General features: G+C 35.3%; 3 protein-coding genes across 4 annotated transcripts; 2 read left to right on the top strand and 1 right to left on the bottom strand.

The window, feature by feature from the left end:
- The first annotated feature begins 4,110 nt into the window (after positions 1-4,110).
- On the top strand, positions 4,111-7,526 carry LOC115962722 (ribosomal protein S14, mitochondrial-like). Of its 2 annotated transcripts, none has more exons than XM_031081599.1 (2): positions 4,111-4,447; positions 7,140-7,526. In XM_031081599.1, exons 1-2 carry the CDS (start codon positions 4,171-4,173, stop codon positions 7,229-7,231), a joined length of 369 nt encoding a protein of 122 aa, XP_030937459.1. In that variant the 5' UTR covers positions 4,111-4,170; the 3' UTR covers positions 7,232-7,526. The 2 variants fall into 2 exon arrangements, with proteins under 2 accessions (XP_030937459.1, XP_030937460.1); XM_031081600.1 differs by lacking the exon at positions 7,140-7,526 and adding an exon at positions 6,401-7,130.
- A 2,537-nt stretch (positions 7,527-10,063) lies between these two features.
- LOC115963146 lies at positions 10,064-20,352 on the top strand. Its single transcript, XM_031082042.1, has 10 exons — positions 10,064-10,631; positions 11,689-12,206; positions 13,244-13,443; positions 15,038-15,208; positions 15,629-15,943; positions 17,240-17,398; positions 17,476-17,625; positions 17,759-17,965; positions 18,048-18,089; positions 18,282-20,352. Exons 1-10 carry the CDS (start codon positions 10,268-10,270, stop codon positions 19,507-19,509), a joined length of 3,354 nt encoding a protein of 1,117 aa, XP_030937902.1. The 5' UTR covers positions 10,064-10,267; the 3' UTR covers positions 19,510-20,352.
- A 2,102-nt stretch (positions 20,353-22,454) lies between these two features.
- On the bottom strand, positions 22,455-24,584 carry LOC115964077 (guanine nucleotide-binding protein subunit beta-like protein). The gene is made up of 2 exons (XM_031083381.1): positions 23,609-24,584; positions 22,455-22,822 (listed from the first exon to the last, which is right to left on the bottom strand). The coding sequence occupies exons 1-2, from the start codon at positions 24,488-24,490 to the stop codon at positions 22,718-22,720; spliced, it is 987 nt and encodes a 328-aa protein (XP_030939241.1). The 5' UTR covers positions 24,491-24,584; the 3' UTR covers positions 22,455-22,717.
- Between the last annotated feature and the right edge of the window lie 259 nt (positions 24,585-24,843).

Below are 24,843 nucleotides of genomic sequence, written 5' to 3'. Positions count from 1 at the left end.
AGTGTTTCTAATTTGAACACTTGAAGAGAGTTAAGGGAAAATATTTTTAGAATTATAAACTACCAAAATGACAAATATATATATATATATATATATATAAGAGAATTCTTTGCTTTAATTACCTCCTTAATAATAATAATAATTGATGTTACAAAGTAAAATCAGTAGATTGAATGCTTCGGGCTTCAATGGTAGGAGAATCACTTAGGAAACCTGAAAGGATGAACACACAATCAAAGGTGACCGAGGAGGACCGGCCAAGAACCCTCCAATGGTAAAGTCAATATTTCTCTCAAATTCTAGAATTCCAATCTCTTTGGAAATGTTCGAAAAACTTACTTTATTTTGGTGTAGACGAGTGCTTATATAGTATACACTTGAAGTGGTTACTTGTAGATAACTTCCCCTATCATTGAGGAGGTCGTAAGGTTCGGAGTTAACTTCCTTAACTGTCATGGAAATTATATTGTTTAGTCTCATTTTCCATAACCTTCATTGAAAGGGGTTTGTAGCAATGAACCCCGATTTTTACTTGTGCTCTGAAATAGGAATGTGGAGGTCGTCCAGAACATGTATAGAAAAGCACGCTCGGAATGTATGGAGGTCGTCCAAGCATCTTTTGGATGTATGACCTTGTCACGGACGAGGGTTCTATACAATCCATTTTTCAATTCTTGCCCTAGATGACCCTCATGGACGAGCTTGGGGTTGGTCTATTTTATAATACACCATCAAATAATAATAATAATAATAATTATTATTATTATTATTAATGACTTCTCAATAGTAATTGGCTCTTTTAATTTTTCTTAGAATGGAACACACTATCATTTTCTTAAAACTTAATAATTTTAGTTGTAAAAATCTTTGCAATAAGTTTTTATTGAGACTTATATTTTTCTTTTTGTAATTATTATACTCATTATTATTAATAGTATAACAACTCTTTTCAAATTATTTTTTCACTTAATGAAAGTTATGCTCACAACATTTTTCACAAAAAATTCACAATAAAATCAATGTGATAAATTGTTAATGATGGATACAAATAATAATAACATCAATAGTAGGTCCAAATAAAAACTAACAACAACTTGCTAAGAAAACTTTTTTATGAAACTGTTATGAAAATATTGTGTGAACTGTGAATAACACTATTTTTTTCTAAAGAAAAATAGCAATAATTAAAAAAACTTTGGGACACAATAAAATTTCACAATATTTTCACAATACTATTTGTTTTTAGTAGTGATCAATCCTAGTCTAATATTTTATTAATTTTTTAAAATTTTCTTTTTGACATATGAATATTGGATACCTCAACTGTTTTGAAAAATGTTGTGATAATTTGTTGTGTCATAACACACTTGTAATTTTTATTTTTTTACATGATGAGACATGTATCCCACTCAATTGACTTTTTTTTCTCCTCTTTTTTTTTTTCCTCATCCACTTGTTTCTTCTCAATCCCCCCATCAAATATCTTTTCTTTCCTCCACCCACCAACGTATCTCTTCTTCAGCTCTTCTTCTTCACCCAAAAGATGAGAAGAAGAAGAAAGAGATGCATAAGACCCAAAAAAAAGGAGAGAAGCCCGAAGAAGCACAGAGGAGAGGAACCTTAGCAACAGCAAAGGGAACTCCGTAAATTTGCTCTGATTCTAGGGCTGCACCATGTAATCTGTCTTTTAAACAAAGAGGTTTAAGTTGGGTTTTTAAGGAAAAACAATGGGAAATTAGCTTAACCTTCCAATGGTAACCTCCAGGTGCCATAAGATCTTGTATTTCTCCTTTGTATTTGGAGAATGGACTTTTTTACAAAGCGCGTTTAAAATACGTTACCAAACATGTGGTTTGGAGTTTCAGTAGGAAAAAGCATGTTTTGGGTCCTTAAAGCGGAACCAAACGGACACTAAGAGCATTCACAACAATAGTCATTTTAGCAACCAAAACACTAAAAACACACACTACAACTATAACAAAGAAGTTAAAGATAAAATATTTTGAGTCATAGTTACAGCAACTCAATGTAATTGAATATTATTAGCAAAAAACAATTTTTTATTCCGTTCTTGCCCTATCTCACTATCTTACTCCCACAAGCCTATCTTGTTTCTGCCATATCTCACTATCTCTCTCACACACATAGAAACGAGCCCACAACTCTACCTCTCTCCCTTGTGATTGCTCTGCCCTTTCTCCACCTAGCCCAGCCCTCTTTTCCCTTCGCCTAGCCCCTTCTCCCCTTTGCCCAGACCTAATCTTCCTTTCATTGGGTCCATGGATTTCTTTGGGTTAGGTTTTAGTTTGGTGTCGTAGAAGCCTGAAGAAAGCACACACGATGGTCTCTCGATGGAACAGAAACTAAACTATTAGCTTTTGGTAGTAAACCTCAAATCCATGAGAGGTTTTCTTGAATCCACAAGGAGATAAACTGGAATCTACTAGATAAAGAATTTGACAAAATTCTGTGTTTATTAATAATCCTCTATTTTGCCTCTGACGGCTACAAAACATATAAATGTTAAGAAAAAAGTCTGAAACCCTAATTCACAGTAATTACGCAATTAGGTGACAAAATATTGAAATTTACCAAAAAGGAAAAATTGAGTTAAATGCAAAATTATAAACTACTAACCTTAAGAGCCGTCCCAAAACAAGCAGAACTTTATTCTAACTTTTGAGCAAAAATTTATTAAGGAAACAAAAATTAATATAAACGGCAAAATTGTAGTTTTCAGGGCCTAAATGAATGAGTTCGCCCTTTTCAGGGAGTACCTCGTGGCAAAGCTATGATTATTGCTCCGAAGGCCGTTTCATTTCGGCCTGGCAAATTTCATTCGTTTCTGACTCTGTCACCTAATGATTTCTACTAGTGCCTTTTTACCTTGCACGATTTTAGGCACACTTGGACTCCATAAAGGCCATGGTGGTCTGTTCTACATTAGGTTTGGATTAGGTTTTGATTTTGGGTTAGGGTTTGGTTTTGGGTCTTTTCTCTCTATCACAAGCTTGAACATCGTTTGGACATCACGGTTGGTCACCGACTAGGGCAAAGCTTGCTAGCTGATTCAACTCCAAATACAAGTAATCAATCTCTGTCTTCTAATTTAATACAGAGAATGTTGATAGAAATTGTTGAACTTATCATATTGTAGTGGAATTAAATTGTTGTTTTTCTTGGAGATATGATCAATGTTAATTTTTGTGGAGCCATGATTTATAAATGGATGGACCTGCACTTTTTGTGAGTTATGGCATGTGAGATTTTATTGTGATTTCACGTGAGTTGTGTATGTGAATTTTTTTGTGGACTGTATTGGTAGTTTAGTGTTGTTGAAACTACTTCAAGTGGACAGGGTAAATTTAATAATGACTTTTATAATATGTTTGCCTTTTGATATGAGTTTTGATAGGTTCATAGTTTAGTATATGATTTATGTAAATAGTGTCTGACAAGTTGATAGTTTAATTCAATTGGAGTAGATATGTGATCGTTGAGATATTTTCAAATGCTCCGAGCTTGGGGCCACATGTTAGTGAGAAAAATGTCTCATTCGCTGAGCGCACAAGATACATTCATGGTAGTTTGAAGAAAAAAAAATATAAATAACATTCATGCCAGTTGAAGGGAAAAAAAATCCAAAAATATGATAATCACAACAAATATGTATTTCCAAAAATATGATTGTTCAATTAAAAAAAATGCTCATTAAAAAATTTTGGGTTTTAAAAAATGTGCTCACTATGTTCAAATGATCAATTGAAAATACATTCGAAAACAAAGAATAAAGAAAACATTAAGAAAGAATAAAAGAATTAAAGAAAAAATATTTAAATGAAGTGGTAAAATAATAGAAGATTTTTTTTTTTTTTTTTTTAAATATTGGGTATATTGTATAATGAGTTATTAAAATAGATAAAGTAGATTTTTTTTTTTTTTTTTTTTAAAAAAAGCTGTATGGAGTATTGTAGCAGTTTTTTTTTTTTTTTTGGGTTGATAAAAGCTACAGTAAAAACTAATATTTTTTATCAACTTTTTTTTTTTTTTTTTTGAGGGTAATATTTATCAACTTAACTCCAAGTCAAAGTCCAAAAACCCATTTACAATTCACTCTATTTCTGAAAAACGTGAGAAGATAACAGTCGCATCTGATCGGTAACAAAAGCAATGGAGGTCCGCAGAGAGAACCGCAACATTCACGACAACCAGCGCCGCCAGTTGGCCAAACAGTTCGAACTGAAGCGCAACCTGTTCAAGGCTTTCCTCAGAGACCCAGAAATTCCACCGGAGTTGAGAGAACAACAACAGTACAAGCTAGCCAAGTTGCCTCGAAACAGCTCCTTCACTCGCCTCAGGAACCGGTGCATCTTCACTGGCCGATCTCGTGGTGTGTACCAGGTCTTCCGTATGTCTCGTATTGTGTTTCGTGAACTTGCTTCCAAAGGTGCGCTTGCTGGCATTAAGAAAGCTTCTTGGTAGACAAAATATGTTTTAAGTTTTTGGGTTTTGTTCTGTTAGATTGAAAAATAAAATTTATTTGGGCGTTTTTGGAACTGAAATGCCTTTTTATGTTGTTTCTCAGATGGGATTTTTTGTTTTTAAATGGATACGAGTTTTTGTTGTTTACAACTTGACATGGAATCAAAGGAAATGTGCTCATTGGAAAATTTTTAGTAGTATACTGAATTTGATGCTGATATGAATTAAATTGTGTAACTATTATTGTTTTACGAGGTGGGAATGTTGGATTATTATGTGTTGTTATTGTTGTTGTTGAAGGTTTTATGAGGGTGATTGGAAAGTGGTGATTTTGGACGGGTTTTTTTAAGTTTTGGGTTCTGTATAGATTGAAAATAAAATAAATTTGGGTGTTTTTTAGAATTAAAAGCCTTTTTTATGTTTTGCTTATGTTGATTTCTCACTTGGGATTTTTGTTTTTGAATATGGGCTATTTTTGAAATGGATGCTGTTTGGAATTTTAGTAGCACATTGGATTTGATGTTAATAAGAATTGAATTGAATTGTGTAAATATTGATTATGAGGTGGGAAGATTGGATTATTATGTTTTGCTGTTGTTATTGTTGAAGGTTTTATAAGGATGGAGAGGGTGATTTTGATGCGAAAGCGGTGGTGAAGGCTTTGGTGTTTGTTGCTTAGTAGAGTAAATTGAAGTGAGTCCTTGGATTAGTTCGTCCTATTTTTTACTAGTATTTTAGACGTGAGGATGTGATTTTGGACTTTGGTTTTACCCTTTGGAAAAAGGGAATAATGGAAAAGATGGTTGATAGAATGTTATTTGCGTGTTTGGTTTCAAAATCAAAGTCATTAGGATTCCGTTGCATGAGTGAAATGAATTGAAGGGGATGCAGAAGCCTGTTTTGATTGTCTTGATTCAAACAGGGCTCAAGCTGGTTGGGCTTTCCAAACTATGATCAGTAATAACTTAGAACTTAGTAAGTTAATTCCTAGTTGTAGATTCTGCTGGGTTAGTACAGCATGTAATGCTTGCTGCTGCTACTGCAAAGCTGTCAGTTAGTATTAGAAGTGCCCTTTGTTGTTATAAGCTCAATCTTCCTAATGTCATCTCAGATGCGTGTAGGTTTGATTGCTCCTGTGCTGGTCTTTTGTTTGTTGATTGAAAGGATGCAGTTTATCAAAAAAAAAAAGAAAAAAGAATAGTGAAATGAATTGAAGGTCAATTCATTAGAAATCTATAAAAGTGAATTTTATGTAGAATGAGTTCTTTTGGTTTGTGGATCCAGCAACTTGATGCAGCTTCTGTATTCGGAGTTACATTCTAAAGCTATTCCCTTCAGATATCAATCTTTATGTGCCCTATGTATTTTTTATCTTTACTTTTTGATGCTGAAGTTGTTGTTATGCAATGCTCATCAGCTCATGCTGCCTATTGATAACATTGTCTAACTTGAACTATACCCTCTCTTTCATATGCACAATGTTAATGATGCTTTTGATTCAATAAGTGAAGGTTTTGGTGTTTATTCCATTTTGGTTAAAGCTTTTAGTAGCATTTTAGATGTGAGCATGTGGTTTTGGACTAGGGTTTTACCCTTTGGAAAAAGGGCACAATGGAATTTTCTAATGTAATTTCTCTTAGATTTTAAAAAGGGTTGTTTCAAAAAAGAATTTCATTTGCTTGTTCGGTTTCAAAATCAAAGCCCATAGGATTGTGTTGAATGAGCGAAATAAATTGAATTGAATTCATTTAAAATTTATTTAATTGAATCATATGTAGAATTGGTTCTTTGGTTTGTGGATCCAAGTATCCAACAAGTAAGCACTTGAACTTGATGCAGCATATGCAGTGTTATATTCTGAAGCTATCTCCATCATATACTAATATTTACGTGTCCCTTATATTTTTGAATGATGAAGTTTTTGCTGATGCTGCCTATTGAAGAGTGAGGTTCATAAGGCTTGTGCTGCCTTTTGATAGCACTGTCTGACTTGGATAGTTGGACTGCACAATGTTAATGATGCTTCATTGCTAACTGTGTTTTAAAAGTTCCTTGGGGATGAAATCTAACTCCTGCTCTCATCTATTGGTTGAATAATTTAGGATTGCACAAGTTTTCTTTCTGTAGCTCCTCTAGATTTCTTGGTAGGTCTATTAAGAGGGTATTTTCTCAAGAGGCTTCAGGCTTCTTCCACTGACACATATTTGCCCCATTTAGTTCCCTTGTGTTTGTGTGTTTCTTTCTCATTTTTGTTTCTTTATTAGTAGTATTAGATGTCAGATTGAAGACTGGTTTTGAATGGAGGTTTCCAATGTCATGCTGATGGAATTTTCTGTACCTTATTACCCTTCTTCAATATAGTTATCTTGCCAAGCAGTCTGGAAGAAGAAAGAAAGCTTTGAGGTTGCAGGGTTGACTGTCTGCATACTCATAATCTGATTAGCTAGGCATTATAAGAATTAGAATGATCAAATGATCTAACAGTAGTGTAATTCTGTCTGAAATTTTGGAGGTCAAAATAGGAAAAATAGTTTCTTATGCTATAATTTGCCTAAATTCCGCCTAAACGGACGTGAATGCTCTTACTATTCAACTCATTTTTATAGTTTGCCTAAATTCCGCTTGCCAAACGTTTGCACTTGCTTTCTTTCTACCAGGGGAAAAATTTGTTAAAGTTCTGGAAGGATGCTTTAACTGGTTTTATGTTCTAGACAAACCATGTGCTGGCTTTCACTCACTCACAACTTGAAAACTATTGTGGACATTGAGGTCTCAAATACAAGCCAGTTGCAGTGCAGATCAAACCCTGTTTGCTTGAACCAGGCCATTAGAATTGGAAATTAAGACTCTGTCTCTCACTTCAATGGGTTGAAAGACTTGCAGGGGATTCATTAAAATTAGGTGCCCGGCACTTGTGTTAGTTTTAGTGGCAGTGCCTATAGAACTCTATATTTGTACAAAAAAGGATTCAGATTTGAAGATTTAAAATGAAGGGTTATTTATATAAATTAGGCCAAATTGTTTTCCTCCTTGAATTGTGTGTGAAGATTCAATTTTGTCCTTGAATTTCAGTTGTATCACTTTAGTCTTTAAAGTTTTGATAACCATCAATGTTACATTTGGCTCTATTTGTCATCAAAGTACCTTGTACAAATCACGACTCCTTCAAAGTTTAAACCACAAAAATGAAGTTCAGATAATTTGTAATCTATAAAATGGAATTCTATGTAGAATTAGTTCTTTTGGTTTGTGGATCATGCAACTCTATGCAGCTTCTCTATTCAGGGTAATATCCTAAAGCTATTGCCATCAGATATATATATTTGCTCCTTACTTTTCGATGTTCAAATACTATTGGTACTAGTCACGTGAAGGATCACAAAAAACTAAAAATAATAGGTGAAAATGTATTTTTGGTCCCTACATTTTAGCCTCATTTCCATTTTAGTCCCTACTTTTTTCTATTTTACTACTTTTAGTCCCCAAAATAAAATAAAAAAAGCAATCTATTTTGGTTCCTACCGTTATTTCACTAATAAAAAATAGTCTACATGGTAGACGGAGTACACTATTGGTAGGCATGAAGCTGACATAGCCACCATAATAATATTAAAACAAATTATTTGGTATTTAAAAATGCTAATCAACATTTTAATTAAAAAAAAAAACCATGTCAGATAAAATTATAAATTTGTTTATTAAAAAACATTTCTAGACTTCTTATTTTTTTAAAAAAATTATATATATATATTTGGAAGAACATGAAGAATTCAAAACATGATTGTTGATGTTCTTCCCAGTTCTTCATTTTATTTCCCAAGTTAGTCAAGTCATGTTCTTTATTTTCTTCCCCAACTAACATGTTTGGTTGCCCATAAAATTAAAAAGTCAAGATTTTCTTTTCTTTATTTGTGTGGGAGGCCAGAAAACTTGATCCCATTAGGCTTGAACCAAGGAACATAAAGGGCCCAACCACCAATCCATATAATTCAAGTGGGCTTAGGTAGATCGAAAAGGGGAGTTGATCGAAGAAGCAATTGATCCAAGGAAGGTACTAAAAGAAGGACAGTTCAAGGAAGTTGGGAAGATTTGTGAACCAAACCAAGAATGTTGATTCAAGAGAGGTAATAGTAACTAGCACAGATAAGAGTTAAAGGGAAACTTCCTGGTGAAGTTACCATCACATTCACATTTAATGCACTGCACTAACTAGGCGTGTCGTATTAATGGCCAAATAACACTTGAATAGTGTCTCACAGCCTGTTACCTACCCAACACAACCTTAAAAGGAGGAGAGGAGAAGGATGTGACAAATATCCAGGAGAGAGACCACCCACCATCCACGTGGAGGGCCAAGATTGAAGTAGTGGGACTATAAAAAGGAAGGGAACCCACATGTCTAAGGATAAGATCCTGAAAATAGATAAGAGAAAAAAAGAACATTGTAAACAAAAGTCCGATATTGTATTTCATTGAGTGTAAAGGCTCCTAGGCCATTCTGAGAAAGATAAAACAAAGCAAACTTTGTCTTATTATCAGTTATTATCAAACTTTGATATCAATCCTTGGTGACGAGTTATTGTTTAAAGTTCAATTGTTGGTCAAGGAACACATCTCTATAAATTAATTGTTGCGGCCTTTGGTCCAGACCCAATATCCTTTTGGACCACCCATATTTTAACCCATACAACTTGTATTTTCTTTGAAACCAATCCCATAAAATCACTTAGATTTACAAAACACAAAAGACATTCAATAAGATTTTATTATTCTTTGAATCCAAACACAAAATCACAACTCAAACCCATATTTTCTCATCTTTATGAGAAACCAACACAAAATCACAACACAAAACTCCACCCAAATTTTCTCATGCTTTTTGAGAAAACAAACACAAAACCCACCACTAACCCTAGATTTGAAACCACCAAACCCAAATCCCAAACGCATCAATAAGTGATAAGTGAAACCCAATGATCTAAAATCGAGAGAGAGAGATACTACTATATTCCTTTCTTACATGCTTTGGAAGAATTATGAATCTCATGATATAACTATGTGATTTTGTGTTTGGTTGCCAAATTTTTTAAAGAAAAGTGAAGAAATTTGCTACAAAATTAATCTTTAAAACTAAAAAAGTAAAATTTTGTTTTTTGTTTTTGAGAATAATCGTGTTATGGTGAATTCATGTTCTTCCAACAAAATAATTAAAGGAAAAGAAAATTTTATTTTAATTTTAAAAAAATCATAAGTTTAGAATTTTGTGGCTTTTTTTAATATTTAAAATGTTGACATGACATTATTTAAATGCCAAATAACAAAATTTATTATTTTAATGACCATGTAGACATTTTGTGTGCCAACGGTGCACTCCATTTGTCACATAGACTATTTTCTGTTAGTGAGATAACGATAAGAATCAAAATGAATTGCGCATTTCATTTTGGGACTAAAAATGATAAAATAGAAAAGTGGAGAACAAAATGATAATGATAAAAAATTTAAATCACCAAAAAAGTATTTCCGACAAAATAATATTACACAAAACTAAGCCCAAACCAAGCCCAACGACATCAGACTTGTGCACTGCCCAAATCAAAACAAAAACAAAAGTGTTGGTTCAACTAGCAAAAAAAACGTTCCTGCGTCTCTCTCCCTCACTGAAAAACAAAGGGTAATATAATATATAAACTCTCGAAGGAAGTCTCTGTTTGTATTTGTAAATTTGTATTTGTAATTCTCTAAAACCCAACCGCTTTCTCTCACTCTAAACCCTAACACAGCAATGACTCCTCGCACCGATCAAGAAAAAGCAGAGTTCACAGACGATGACGACGACGACGACGTTTTGGACGATGACATCGAAGCCCTAAGGCGAGCCTGCATGATCACCGGAGAAAACCCTAACGACCTCATCAACAACAACAACAATCCCTCTACGTCTCTGTTTTCCGCCGCCGCCGGCGACGACGACTCCGATGACGACCTCGAATTGGTCCGAAACATTCAGAACCGATTCTCCAACTCCAACTCCGACACTCTCTCCTTAAAGCCTCTCCGTTCTCTCCCGCCGATAGCTTCCGACGACGACGAGGACGATTTCGAAACTCTCCGCGCTATTCAGCAGCGATTTGCGGCCTACGATTCCGGTAACTGCTCCTAATAATCTCATTGTTTTGTTGGATTATCATTTTCTAATTTGCTGCGAAACCTTTTTGTTTGGTTGTTGATAAGATTTGTGGTTGAAAATGTTGGTTCCATAGTTGTAGTAGTAGAATTTGGAAGAGTAAGTATAAATTAAAATGTTGGTTACAACATTTTTATAATAAACAAATTGATAGGTTAAACAATTTAGTGAAATCTAGACGTTGAACTACATTACGCTCATAATGGTGAAGTTCCATCTTCAAACTTAGTTTTTCATGATTTGTGAATTCTTGTGGATAAAATTGTTTATTAACAAGCAAATATCTTCAATATGTGTTTAAATGATTTAATGCTTTTGATTAAGAATTTATTACAACATAGAAATTATTTAAATGATAAGGATGCTCAATTGTAAAGTCACCTTGGTGATGATGAAGCCTGAACAATCCTTTATGTGGAGTTAGACAGCACGACGCTATCCAAATATTGAGGTCCTAAACTTTTAATTTTGATCACAAATAAGCAAACAACAAAAGTGTCTTACCAAGCACATAGTTGTAATACATAAGTCGTTCCCCCACATCCCATTATTGTTTGTGAATTTGAATGGCACCACTCGCGACTAATAGGACTAAGTGGCCACTTTAATTTATGAGTTTTTGAGGTCAAATTTCAATTTTAAGGGGCCAGGTATGAATTTTTTGAACAAAACTCTCAAGACTCAAATATTACCTATTAATATGTAGAATTAAAAAATCCAAGAGCTTTGTAGCTTAATTGGCACCTTCTGGAGTTTTCAACAAAGACATCCTGGTTCAATTTCCCCCCTCCCCCATTGTAGCTATCAAAAAAAAAAAAAAATTATCCGGGGTTGGGCGGGGAGCATGTGCTCCCTAGTCCCTTCTTAGTTCCGCCACTGACCATTATGCTTTATTGTTGTGTTAGCACTGATTGAGATTCATTGTAACACACATTTTTTTTTTTTTTTTTTTCTGTAAATTTATGTCTTCGTGTTTTGGTCCTGTCTAAAAGAGCTGGTGCGTGTGGTTATATTTGCAGATACTTTGAAACAAGGAATTGGGTTTGGGGGTTCGCTAAGTAAACCTCAGCAGCAGGTTGATGCCTCTAGTCTATCCTTGGAGAAGGAAACTAGCAATAATTTGATTGTTCATAGAACTAATTCTAGTGAAGGATTTACAGATTCTGAAGATTTTTGTAACACGCGTCCACTCAGTGAAAATTTGGGAATCCAGCCATCTAGTTTTGTTGAGAACCATCAACTGGGTGCTTCTAAGTCACCTATGTTGCCACTTAAGAAGTCATCCTTCCCAAAGTCTGCTCTGTTGCTTATGGATGCCATTAAAAAGAATAGATCCTCCCAGAAGTTCATTCGGAGTCAGTTGGTTAACTTAGAAGCAAGAATTGAGGAAAACAAAAAGCTCAAGGAGCGTGTTAAAATCCTTAAAGATTTCCAGGCTTCTTGCAAAAAAAGAACCGGGCGAGCATTATCACAGAGAAAGGATCCTCGTGTCCAGCTTATTTCGGTGAAAAAATCCTTGGTTTCTAAGGATTCAAAGGTTGGTTGATATTTATCTTTTCATTTGGCTTTCTCAAATGTTTTTTTATTTTTTATTTTTTATTATTATTATTATTTTTAATACTGAGACCAGTTCTATATATGTTTTGCCATTTGCAGCTTTAATACTGATAATACTTGACCTTTTTTTTTTTTTTCTAAATAAGTGTAATATTCATTACCCACCCCAAGAACCTAAAAAAAAAAAGTCATGTATGTTAAGAAATCAGTTTTTGAGAATCTGATCTATGCACATAATAAAGAGTTAGTACCTAGTAATCTAAGACTGGATTGCACTCCTTAAACAGAAAACCAAAAACAAAGAAGCAAGAGGTCCAATTGAACCTGTTCTCTTTTAAATTCCATTGATTTACTCTCTTTGTATGTAATGATTGGTGTTTGTATTCTTTAAGAGTATTTTGTGTACACCTTAAGGGAAAGAACGCTCGACTATTCAACTTAAATTAAATCTCAGATTTTGGGTACACTGTTTGAGTTGCAGAAGGTGTATTGCTCTGATTTCGGTTCAGGTTTAGACTTTCTGGCCTTCTTGGACAGTTTGTCTTTTACCTTTTTGTGCTGATTGTTTTTTGATGCATTCTTATCTTTTCTCTTTCTTTTGAGTGTCACTAGTACACTCCCTGTGTACTTTGGCCTTGGCCTTTCTTTTTTCTTCTCTATTTCAATAAATTATTTTCTTACTGATAAAAAAAAAAAATTGTGTATGCCTTGTGTTCATGAAGTATTGCGTCTTTCTCAATAAAAGTTTAATACTTAAAAAAATTCAAGGAAATAAATGAAAACTGGCTGGCTGGACTAAATCATTTAGGATTAGTTCTAAAGGCTCAACCAAATTTGGGTGAGAAGGGAGAGAGAGCAAATAACTGTTAAGATTTTTTGTTTTTTTTTGTTTTTGTGATTGCTAGTCATAATTTCTTATTTTTCTTTTCTTATATAGAATTGCAGAAGTTTCAACTTGCTTTATATAATTTACTTGTCTGTTTTTCTCATGTTGACATCTCTTTCTTGTTTCTGTAGGTTAATGATAAGCGGGTTCATGCCATGTATTATGGTCCAGCAGAGAATTCTCATGTTACTAATTATAGAATGGCATTGACTACCTTCCCACTTTCATTAGATCAGAAAAAATGGTCAAAGGCAGAAAGGGAAAATCTTGGAAAGGGAATAAGGCAACAATTTCAAGAAATGGTGCTTCAAATTTCTGTGGATCAATTCAGGTATAAACAGGGGTTTTGTGTGTGTGTGTGTGTTAGTGTTGTGCCCTTAAATTTTGGACAAAAGCTTGGTTGTTGCTGTTGTTGTTGTGCCCTAAAAAATCATGCTGTGTTTGATAACTCAAGTTCTTAGCTACTTGCATCTGATGTTGAACTTTATGCTATAAAGCTCCATTCTCTTATACTGAAGCATGTGGTCTGGATTATTTGATAAAGGATAAATGATTAGCAGAACATGCCTGAAGTCCATTTTTTTACATTTGATAAAGAATACATGACTAGCAGAACATTCTTGTGCTTCAGTAACTGATGTCTGACAGTGGCTGACTTTCAGCTTTAATTAATTGGAAATTGGGTTTTGGTTTGATATAGAATTATGGGTTGATTGGAGTTTAAACGCAGAAAGTATTGAGAATTAGGTTTGAGATTTAATAGACTAAGATATGTTCACGTCCGATTTCATTTAATCTTTAGACCTTTTTTTTTTTTTTTTTTTTTTTTTTAAGTCATAATCTTTAGATCAATCAGAGAAAAGTAAAGAGAGAAGAGAAAAGATTAATGAGGCAAGTAGAAGATGAATGAGAAATTTTTTTTATTGATAAGGTACACATGCCCTTGGAGGGTTTGGAACCCACAATCTCATCCTCCGCTCCCACTCATGGGAGGAGGAGGAGGTGCCATGAGCCAGAACTCATTGACTGAATGAGAAAGAAATAGGAAACTAGAAACAAGAGAGATGTACCAAGGGGGTTGAACAACGCTCTAAGTTGTCAATTTTCAATAATCTACCATGCTCTCCAACGTGATAATTGCAATTTACAACTCTTATGTAATGCTGCAGAAAACATATAAAGAAAAATAAACTTCAGCCCATATTATTAAATACACCATGGCCCTACATTAAAACCCTAATTAAAAATACCTACTGAATAAATACTGACTACCATGGACAATTAATTGGACCAAAAAGACTTCTATAATTGAATAGGGCACATAAAATGAGTTTTGGGCTTCCTCGATTATACTCTTTTCCAACCAGCCTATTGCTACAGCATAAGTTATGTTATGAAAGTAATTGTTTAGAGAGTAACATTCAGAATATGACTAATTAATGAAACATTCAGAATGACCCCTTATAAAAAACTATAATGTAATTTTTTTTTACCAGGCATCACCAAAAGCATAAGCTTGAGGAAAAAGCCTTCTGTCATTATGATCTTAGATTATGAGACCATGTAAATTCTGTCTTTTTCAGGCCTCAGACTTTGCAAATTAGTCCCCATGTATAGTTGAGACAATGTAGAATTAAAGGACCTAGTTATATCACTATTAGATGATTTCATACACAGATTCCAAATCCATGTATATGGTGCTCAGAAGGAGAAAAAATAAACTAAAAAATAAAGAAAAAGGCATAATACTAGTAGGGTACCAAGTTTGTGTTACTGGATCTTCTTCCTTCTTGTTTTCATAGACATTTCTACGTATATTGAGAATATTGCCCTTATTTGGGTAACATTGTTTGTGGACATTCGACTTTCTTATTTGGTAACATTGTTTCATAGGCATGCTTCCCTAACAAATTTCTTTTTGATAGTGATTTAGATGGATCTTGTGGAGATTCAAATGATTTGGACAAGATTCTCGTATCAATCAAAGATCTTGAAGTTACGCCAGAAAATCTCAGAGAGTTTCTGCCCAAGGTGAATTGGGAGCAATTGGCTTCGATGTATGTTGTAGGTCGCTCCGGTGCTGAATGTGAAGTAAGGTATGTGTTTTCTTAATGGTTAGATCTTATGTTATATAAAACTTCTTTGTCTTCAAATTTTCTGTTTCAAGTTGTGCAGTTCTTGACTATTGTTTTCATGTTTATTGATTTCCTATGAAGCATATGTGTCCAATGAAGCGAACTTTGCAGATGTCTATGATAATCACCATCACAGACACATATAGCATACTTGGGCTTGAATAAAAGTGCGAGGTCATCATAGATCATATAGGTGGGATCCATACATGATGTGTGCTTTACTCAAAACAGTCTTGCTAAATGCGTCTGTGATGGCTGTCATCACAGACGTCTGTGACGCTCTCATTTCCTTGTGTCTTTGGAACCACAGTCACTATTTAAAAATTGATTGCTTTGTTTATTTTCTAATGGCTAAATATGTACATTTGTTAATTCCTTTAGGTGGTTGAACTATGAAGATCCCTTGATCAACCACAATCCATGGACGACTATGGAAGATAAAAATCTTTTGTTACTTGTCCAAGAGAAGGGGATCATTAACTGGTTTGATATTGCAGTATCGCTGGGGACAAACAGGACCCCATTTCAGTGCTTGGCACGTTATCAAAGGAGTTTGAATGCTTCCATACTAAAAGGGGCGTGGACTAAGGATGAGGATGCTCAACTTTGTGCGGCTGTAGAGGTCTTTGGTGAGAGCGATTGGCAGTCTGTAGCATCTACTTTGGAAGGACGCGCTGGTACCCAATGTTCTAATAGGTTAGTTTGCTATCTTAAAAGATTATTTGAGTTTGTGTTTATTTCAACAAAGCCATCTTTTGCTGTAGTTAGAGCTACCGCAAATTATTATTTTTATGTTCTTATTGAAGAAAGAGCAGTGAGATTGGGGCTGAGGAAACCTACTAGTTAACATTGACAGTGCATTGATTATGTAGAAATATGTACTGGCATATTATATATATAATTATATGTGTGTAGATATATTGGAATTGGTACTTTTTATTGGAATTGTTTCAATATTATGTTCTACCATGTAGATTTTTTGACTGTGATATCATCTATCTGATGGTAAGGTCATTCTATATGACCTTAACAATTATCAATGTCTTGTGACATGGTCTTTAACATGTGTTGAGCGAAAACAACTATTAGTGGAAAAAGAAAAGCAGAGAGAGATCTGGGCCTGAAGCAGACACTGGAGGATTGAGAGCCTGAGCCTAAAATATCTGACAAGCCTCAAGACTTATCTTGTAGACATGCTACTTTTTCTTGTGAGAGTGGGTTGCATGCAAGTTCTTCCTTAATCTTTCAATTACCTGTCCAACAACCTGAATAGCTTTTTCTTCCCTTTACCAAAACTGGCTTTGTTCGCATTTCTTTGAGCCCTATCATTCCACATCATTTTTTTGCTTTTGGTCATTTTCTTTTAAATCTTTTGAGGACTGGTTGTGCTCTGTTGCTGCACTCTTTTTTTTGATGGCATGTTGACCATCCTCTTTCAACTTGTGCCTTGTAATAAGCCACCTCATCTTATATAATTATTTCTGTATCTGGAGTCTCTTCATTTTACCAATATTGGGCCTTTTCTAACCTAAGCAAGGTGCATATATTTTCTATTCCCTTTTGTCTATCAAGTCATTATCCCAAAAATACAATACCGTGGCATATTTATGTGATTGATATAGTACTTATGGTCATCTTTTTCTATGTAGTCAAATGAATTATATATCTTGCCATTATTTGACCTGAGTTCAAGGTTACTAAATATCTGATTTCTTTTTGCAAAGAATTTTGCTGCTGTTGCCATATGCCATTTTTAAGTTCTAAAAACATATATACAACCAAAAAAAGAACAAGGAAAAAAATCTGGCTTTGCTTTAATCAATCGTTTATTTCCAGATTTTTCTCTTTGACACATTTTTCTGGTTTCCTTCTTGCAACCATTGATTATATGCTTTGGATTATGTTGTATTCTGAAGATGACATTTTTAGGACTTGGTTGTGTCTGCTCACTGGAAATTAATTAATTTCATCATCACATTTTATGACATGCAGATGGAAAAAATCTCTTCATCCTGCCAGGGAAAGAGTGGGGAGGTGGATTGAAGATGAAGACAAACGCCTGAAAGTTGCTGTGATGCTTTTTGGGCCAAAAAATTGGAATAAGATAGCTCAATTTGTGCCTGGTCGAACTCAAGTGCAATGTAGAGAAAGGTACTATGGAATAATTTTAATTCAATCTAGATGCTGTGGTTTGAGAAAATTGCTAATTCTTTTGATTCTTATGACAGATGGGTCAATAGTTTAGATCCTTCGCTAAGTTGGAGTGAATGGACTGAAGAAGAGGATTCCAAGTTGAAAGCAGCAATAGCAGAACATGGATATTGCTGGGCTAAAGTTGCTGCATGTGTGCCTCCACGTACAGATAATCAGTGCCGAAGGTATGAAGTTTTTGGATTTTATGGGATGGACAACTAGATCTCATTATGTCAAAATGTTTTACATCTATTTTTTAGTGACTATATATAGTTTTTTTTAACCTTCTTCAATTGCATCTTCTTTCTTTAAAACCAGGAGATGGAAGGTGTTACTTCCACATGAAGTGCCCATGCTTAAAGAAGCTAGAAGAATACAGAAAGCCGCTCTCATATCCAACTTTGTAGATCGGGAGGTGGAACGTCCTGCCCTTGGTCCTAGTGATTTTCATCCATTACCAATGATTGGTTCAATATCAGAACCAGAAAACGAAAATTCTTGCAGTAAACAGAAGGGAAGATTAAGGTATAATGTTCAGACACTTGTCTCCATTTTTTTTTAATTGCATTCTGTACTGTTTCTGACTTGATGCTCCCTCAATGCACAGAGGTAAGGCAACATCCAAGGAGAAGAAGAATGCAGCTTCATGGTAAGTTTGTCTACTTGTCTAGTTTGATGCTCCAATTACAGTTGTCATAGAAGCTTTCTAGGATTTCTTAATATTTTTCTTTTCTTTGAATTACAATGGTGGATAAGCTATGCCCCTTTAATATTGTTTCGTACTATCTATAAAGGTTGACTCTGCTTTACTCAATGAGATTTTTTCCCCCTATGAATGCAGCAATGTTCCAAGGAAGATCAGATTCAAGAAGTGTGAACAACAATCTCAAGTTTGTTCTGGTAGTATAGAGAAGAAAAAGCATCCCAAACCATGTTCAAAGAGAAAGAAATGCATCAAACCAGTTGCAGACAACCAGAGTCTTGTGTTACTGCCTGAAAGTTTGGAATCAGGGACAACTAATGGTGAATGTGTAGAGGCTGCTATTGATAATAATTCTACATCAAACAAGAAGACATCCAAGCATTGTTCTGGGAGGATCAAATGCACTACAGATTTGGGGGGAAACCAGAATGCTATGTTGTCTTCTGCAAAGTCAATGTTGTCAGGAATTACTAATGATGAACTTACACTTGATCATGTATCTTGTCTGGATTCAACATTGTTACCTATAACCAATGGTGAAGTGGTTGATTCAATGAATGAGCATGTGCGGGCAGGGAAGGAGAGACCGACTAAACTGCAATCAAAAAGGAAAAAGTGTATGGAATTGGCTGAGGATAGCCACAGTTTCTCATCACATCCCGAAAGTGGGGAGTTCGGGAAAACTGATGGTGAAGGTGTGGAAAGCAGCATTTTGGATATGGGAAAAGGGGCTGTAAAGCAACAAAAAAGAAGGAAAATAAGAAATGAGCCATCGGGGAAATGCCAGGATGTATCTGTTCTGTTCCAACAAGATAAGTTGGAAGTCTCAAAACATAGAAACATTTCTTCTAAGCAGATTTTAGGGGCAACCAATGGAGATGACGTTACTCTTGCTTGCTTTCTTCATAATAAACCAAAGAAGAGAAGGCTTGAAGTGGCCAAAAATACCAGCCAGGCCTGCTCTTCATCTAGTCCAAAAAAGGGTGTCGAGTCACTTTCCAATGTCTCAGATAAACTTAAGTATGGAAATCAAAATTTATCTACCACGCAAGATAAGGAATCTCAGGCATGCTGTCTGGGTGGTAATCCTGATGAGTTGTTACCTTGCAAGCTGCAGTCTAGTCATTTGGTGGATATGCCAACCATAATAGATAGTGACAATGGACCTGATAGAAGAGATCTTGTCCAAGGGCAGCATGCTGCTCATGACCCAGTGAGCTTCAGTCCAGAAGGTGATTGTGAAGAGGATGGTGATATTACTCTAGCTTGCCTTCTGCGAAATAAATTGAAAAAGAAGAAAGGATCCAAATTGATTTCTAGAGTAAATAGACATAATGATGGAAATCCATCCAACATGCAAGGTTAGGAATCTCAGACATGCCGTAATGATGAATCTCCTGTACATTTGTCACCTTGCTGCCTGCTGTTTGGTCATTCTGAGGATATGCTTACCTTCATGACTAATGATGAGTCTGGTCAGCTGGATACAGTCAAATCACTGACTGTTGCTCTACATGAACCGGTTCGGAGAATCTTTGAACATCAATCTGGAACGTCCTTATGAGTCTGGCTTGCTTTTCATGAGGATATACTAAACCCTCATGGCTAAGGCTAATGATGAGTCTTGCTTGCTTTTTGTGAAATAAGTTGAACAGTCAGCTTCAGGCTAACAGAAGTGGTAGCCAAAAAGGATTGATCAACTTCAAGATTATAACTCCTCCGAGAATGCCTTTTTGTCATATCTTGCAAGTATGATGTTAAATCATTCAAATGATATACCAATCATCGTCATAGCTGGTGAGAATCCTAGTAGATAGATTTTGTGAAAGGCGACATCATATCTCTTCTTGTAAGGTGAATAACTAGGAAGCATATTCATGAGGATGTGATAAGCCCCATGCACTGGTGTCTCCTCACCCTTGGGGTTTTGAGGTCATATATAGTTGTAAATTTAGTTTTGTATAAGCGAGAGAGGAAATTGGGATTCCGGTGTTGGGACTAAATCAGCATATCATATTGAGTCCTAAATGCTTGTCCAGTTGAGTTAGTATAGTAAGAGGTGCATATTCTTGTTAAGGGAGCAATTTTGCCGTGTTACATTCATAGAGCAACATTCACCATTTATTATTGGTGTATTTTTTGTATCTGCCTTTATTTTTGTCTCGGTTGCCTGGTTGAGATATTGAAAATTTTGAAAGAATTTCTTGTATTTTGTGGTGCAAATTCTGTTGCTGACACATTCTGTAGTATTTTTTTTGTAAAAATTCCAAACTTAATGGACTGAAATGAAAAATCTTAAAATTCAAGGAATCAAAATGAAAACAACCCTAAACTCCTAATATAATTTACACTTTCATTTATAATTGTGAAACGAGATAACAAGGATAATAACAACAAATTAGTCTCGAAACATTATCCACATGCATTCAAAATCAAACTTTTTTGATCATACGCTAAATTTTTGTCATTTTTTTTTCCCAGTAAAAATGCTTTTCAAGCTTTATTTATTTTTAAAATTATACATAGAACTGAGAACATGAGTTTTTAAATTGAGTGACAAATAATAGCCAATCCATATGAAAATTTGGTATACATGTCAAAAGGGCTTATAATCCAAGAATAGTAATTTTTTTGTTCAAACCTCTCTCTCTCTCACTCTCTCTCTCAATTCGCCTCAAAAGAAAAGGGTTTACGGAATTGATTTATAGCATTAGCAAAATATATGGAGTATCAATTGGTAATTAGTCTGCCACTTCTTGTCTCATCCCAACAAAAGTAAAGATAAAAGGTTATTTTTAATTGAAATTTCTCCCCTAGGAATCCTCCACTTAGAGATATTTCCTAGCAAATTTAAAATCCTATGAATCACAGCATGCATTAAAAAGAAATAAAAAATAAAAATTGAAGAATAAGAGAAGGGCGTCCAACACTTGTGTGGAGCATGTCCCTAAAAGCTAGTATAGCAGTATAAATTACATGGAAGAATAACCAGCATATTCAACTTCAGATGGCTGGCTTTGATCTCTATACTTTCTAAAACCAGCTTTATCCTTCTATTTTTCCCATGACCAACAACCTACAAGAGGAAATTTACTCCACTAGTTAAGACTTAAGGAAATGCAAATAAATCTCTTCCAAGCACTTAATAAGTCTTGAACACGCAAGTGTTGCTGCTGTCCCTCACGCTCATTGCATATTTTTTCAAGTGTATAAATTAGAGCCTTAAAAGTGCAGCACCTAAAGCAGCGCATCCAGTGATTGCTTTCAAACATCTACTCAGATTAACGAGAATCCCCTCCAATTCCCTATCATTGTCTTGCATCTAAATCAAAATTGAAGAATTATTAGAGGATTCAATGGAAGAGGGATCTTATCCCAAACAAAACGTCACATCAAGCTCAATATTTTGTTCCAGCTAGGTTGTAAGCTTTCTTGGTTGATTTTTTTCCCTTGACACATAATTAAACATCGTGGAACATTCATCCAGACTCTTCTCACCCTTTTCAGCATTATAAGCATCCCTTTTTTAAACAAATAACGGGTAAAGATCTTAATTAGTTCATATTATAAGCATCCTTATAGCCTTCACTGTTTTAATAAATTAAGGGTAAAAAATCTTAAATTAGTTCAGCATTACTGTTTTGATACACCTCACTTTAAGATGAGCCTTTTTCAGCAACACAAGCATCGGTTTCCTGGTATTCTCCTCACAATCTGAATCTTCCAAACCCATGAGCTTAACATAACACTGCTGCTAGTGAATCTTCCAACTTCATATCAAAACTCTTAACAGTATCCCTACGCTCACCCAAAGAGAAAAATTATAATAAAGGATCTAAGAACCTAATTTGAATTCTATACAAAAAAATTAAAAAGCAATTTGTAAATCATGACTGATCAATAATGACATCTGTTACCCAGTAATTGTGCACACTGCGAACACAAGAGCCCAATACTACCACAATAACTTTTCTTACAATAGTGGCATTTTCCTCCATCCATTCCCATGATTATTAAAAATATCCGAATAAACATAACAGACAAACTAACCATTAAAAGAATGCACAGTACTGATCAAACCATCAAATCACTGTACATAAGACCTTCACCCCCTACCCAGAACTAAGTATAGTTACGTTTAATTGGAGTACCAATAAATAAAATATCCTGCATCCTAAATCTAGTAAAAAAACAAAGAAATTCCAGCATTCAAAGGTTTGAGCATTTAAAAAAACTAGGATCTGAATCCAAGCTAATTATGGATTTAAGCACATATTACTGAACTACAATCCATATCATCACCGAAAAAAGACATCAAGAAGAAATAATTATATATGCAACCAAACCAGAAAGGAAGGCAAACTAACTTCATATCCATATTATGAAAAGCCAATATAAAATCTAATATAAAAACTAGAAACAAAACATAATTGGCCTCAAAGCCATGTCCAACATAAAAATGATCAAAAGTTCCAGCGTAACCAAGAAAATCCTTAATCTTTCAAACAGCTACAGTTATCAAAAGTAACTTGTTTGCTCTCAAAATAGAAATGCATATCAAATTTCTGAAGCTTTTACTGGTAGCGACCAATGCCCCACACTCTGATAACACCATCGGTATACCCACTGAACAGTGTGCTTCCATCTGCACTCCAGTTCAAGCTTGTGCAGTAGATAACCTGCCATTCAATGGAAAAAATAAAAATAAATTACATTGACACACAAAAAAAAAAAAAAAAACTCCAAAAATAAAAACAAATAAAGTAGGAGACTATCCAAACTCATCCTCAAGAGAACTATAAGTTTTCTAAAAATTTTATGCAGCTAAATAAATAGAAAAAGCCATCACCAAAGACCTATGTAAATTATATGCAAATAAAAAAAAAATCTTCCAAGAATACCAATGCATCAATACATCCAAACAACCTACTTAGCATATTCAAAGAGACGATGGGTTTGAAGAATGAAATTACTCCATAGAAATAACAAACAAACTATAATGGTACGGAAAATGCTCGGTGAACAGTACGTCAATGACATTTGCAATTGTCAATAGTACGAAAAGAATAATCAATACGAAAACAAAATCAATCCTGACACCAAGAAACTGAAAAAAAAAAAAGAAAAGAGAATTGACAGATACAGAAGTTATACAAACTACATTATACTATGTAACAAAGTCAACACCACAAATTCCATCACTTTATGAAACTCACTAGCAGGGCAAGTTGCTGCACAAAATGTTCACATGATAATTTAAACTACCATGCTATCCAATCCTAAACATTTAATTATCATCGACTACCAATCTTAAGAAATGAAACAAATAACAACAAAGGGTTAAATAGCAAAATAACAAGACCCATCTGAGATCTAAACTCAAACTAAACAAATTATCAATATCCACATCCAATAACCAATAAACAAATAAACACACATTAATCAAAAGAAAGCTCAAATTATACCTTCTTCTTTGTACTATTAGAAGAGGTGGTGTCATCGGCCTTCTCAGCCTCAGTCTTGAGATCCACCTTCAAATCCTCAACAATGCTCTTACTCTCCAAATCCCAGATCTTAATGCTCTGCTCCGTGGCGGCGCAAAGCCAGTACCTATTAGGACTGAAGCAGAGGGCATGAATAATCGCACCCGCGTCAAGCGAGTACAGCTTCTTCCCCTCAGCCAAATCCCACAACAGGATCACCCCATCTTTCCCACCACTGGCACAGAGCGACCCATCTGGCGAAACCGCGACGGTGTTCACATACCCAGTATGTCCAGCCAATGTGTTCTTAATCTTGCAGTTGGTCAAGTTCCAAACCTTCACAGTCTTATCCCACGAGGCCGAAACGATGGTGGGTTGAAGAGTGTTGGGGCTGAAACGAACGCACGAGACCCAGTCCTGGTGCGCCTCGAGGTCGGAGATGGTGAACTTGCATTCTCCGAGGGTGTTCCAGAGCTTGATCGTGCGGTCGCGGGAAGCCGAGACGATCTGACGGTTGTCGATGGAGAAAGCGACGGAGAGGACGTCTTTGGTGTGGCCGACGAAGCGGCGGGCGGAGACGCCGGCCTGGAGGTCCCAGAGGCGGAGCTCGCCGTCCCAGGAGCCGGAGAGAGCGAACTGGCCGTCGGAGGAGAGAACCACGTCTTCGACGAAGTGGGAGTGGCCCGTTAGCCTACGGCGAGGGACACCGTAGGTCTTGTCTTCCTTGGTGAGGTTCCAGAGGATGATGGATTTGTCGCGCGAGGCAGTGACGATGATGTCGCTGTTGTCGATGGGTGTTGCTATGGCTGTCACCATGTCTGTGTGTGCCCTCATGGTTCCGCGGAGAACGAGTCCTTCTGCCATGGCTGTGTGGCTGTGTTTCTCTCTCTCTCGCTTGGAAAGCTTAGGGTTTTTGGGTGCTAAATGCGAGAGAATGCAGTGAAGAGAGAAATGATGTAACAACGAGAGCTATTTATACGGAATGAAACTAGGGTTTTGTGATAACCTAAGGGAGTAGAGGTGTGTTTGTTTCTATGTTTATTCCCATTCTTAACCCAAATTTACCTTTCCAAATTTCTCAGATTTAAAAAAAAAAAAAAAAAATTTGTAGAAAAACCAAAGGTTCAATTCAATAAAAATAGAGGAAAAAATTATTTTGTTGCAATGCGTGGTTTAATAAAAAATTATATATAAATTAATTAAAATTATATTAATAA

Source organism: Quercus lobata, chromosome 10, assembly GCF_001633185.2.
Source record: "Quercus lobata isolate SW786 chromosome 10, ValleyOak3.0 Primary Assembly, whole genome shotgun sequence".
Lineage (NCBI taxonomy): Eukaryota > Viridiplantae > Streptophyta > Magnoliopsida > Fagales > Fagaceae > Quercus > Quercus lobata.
This window is presented reverse-complemented; position numbering and strand designations above follow the sequence as displayed.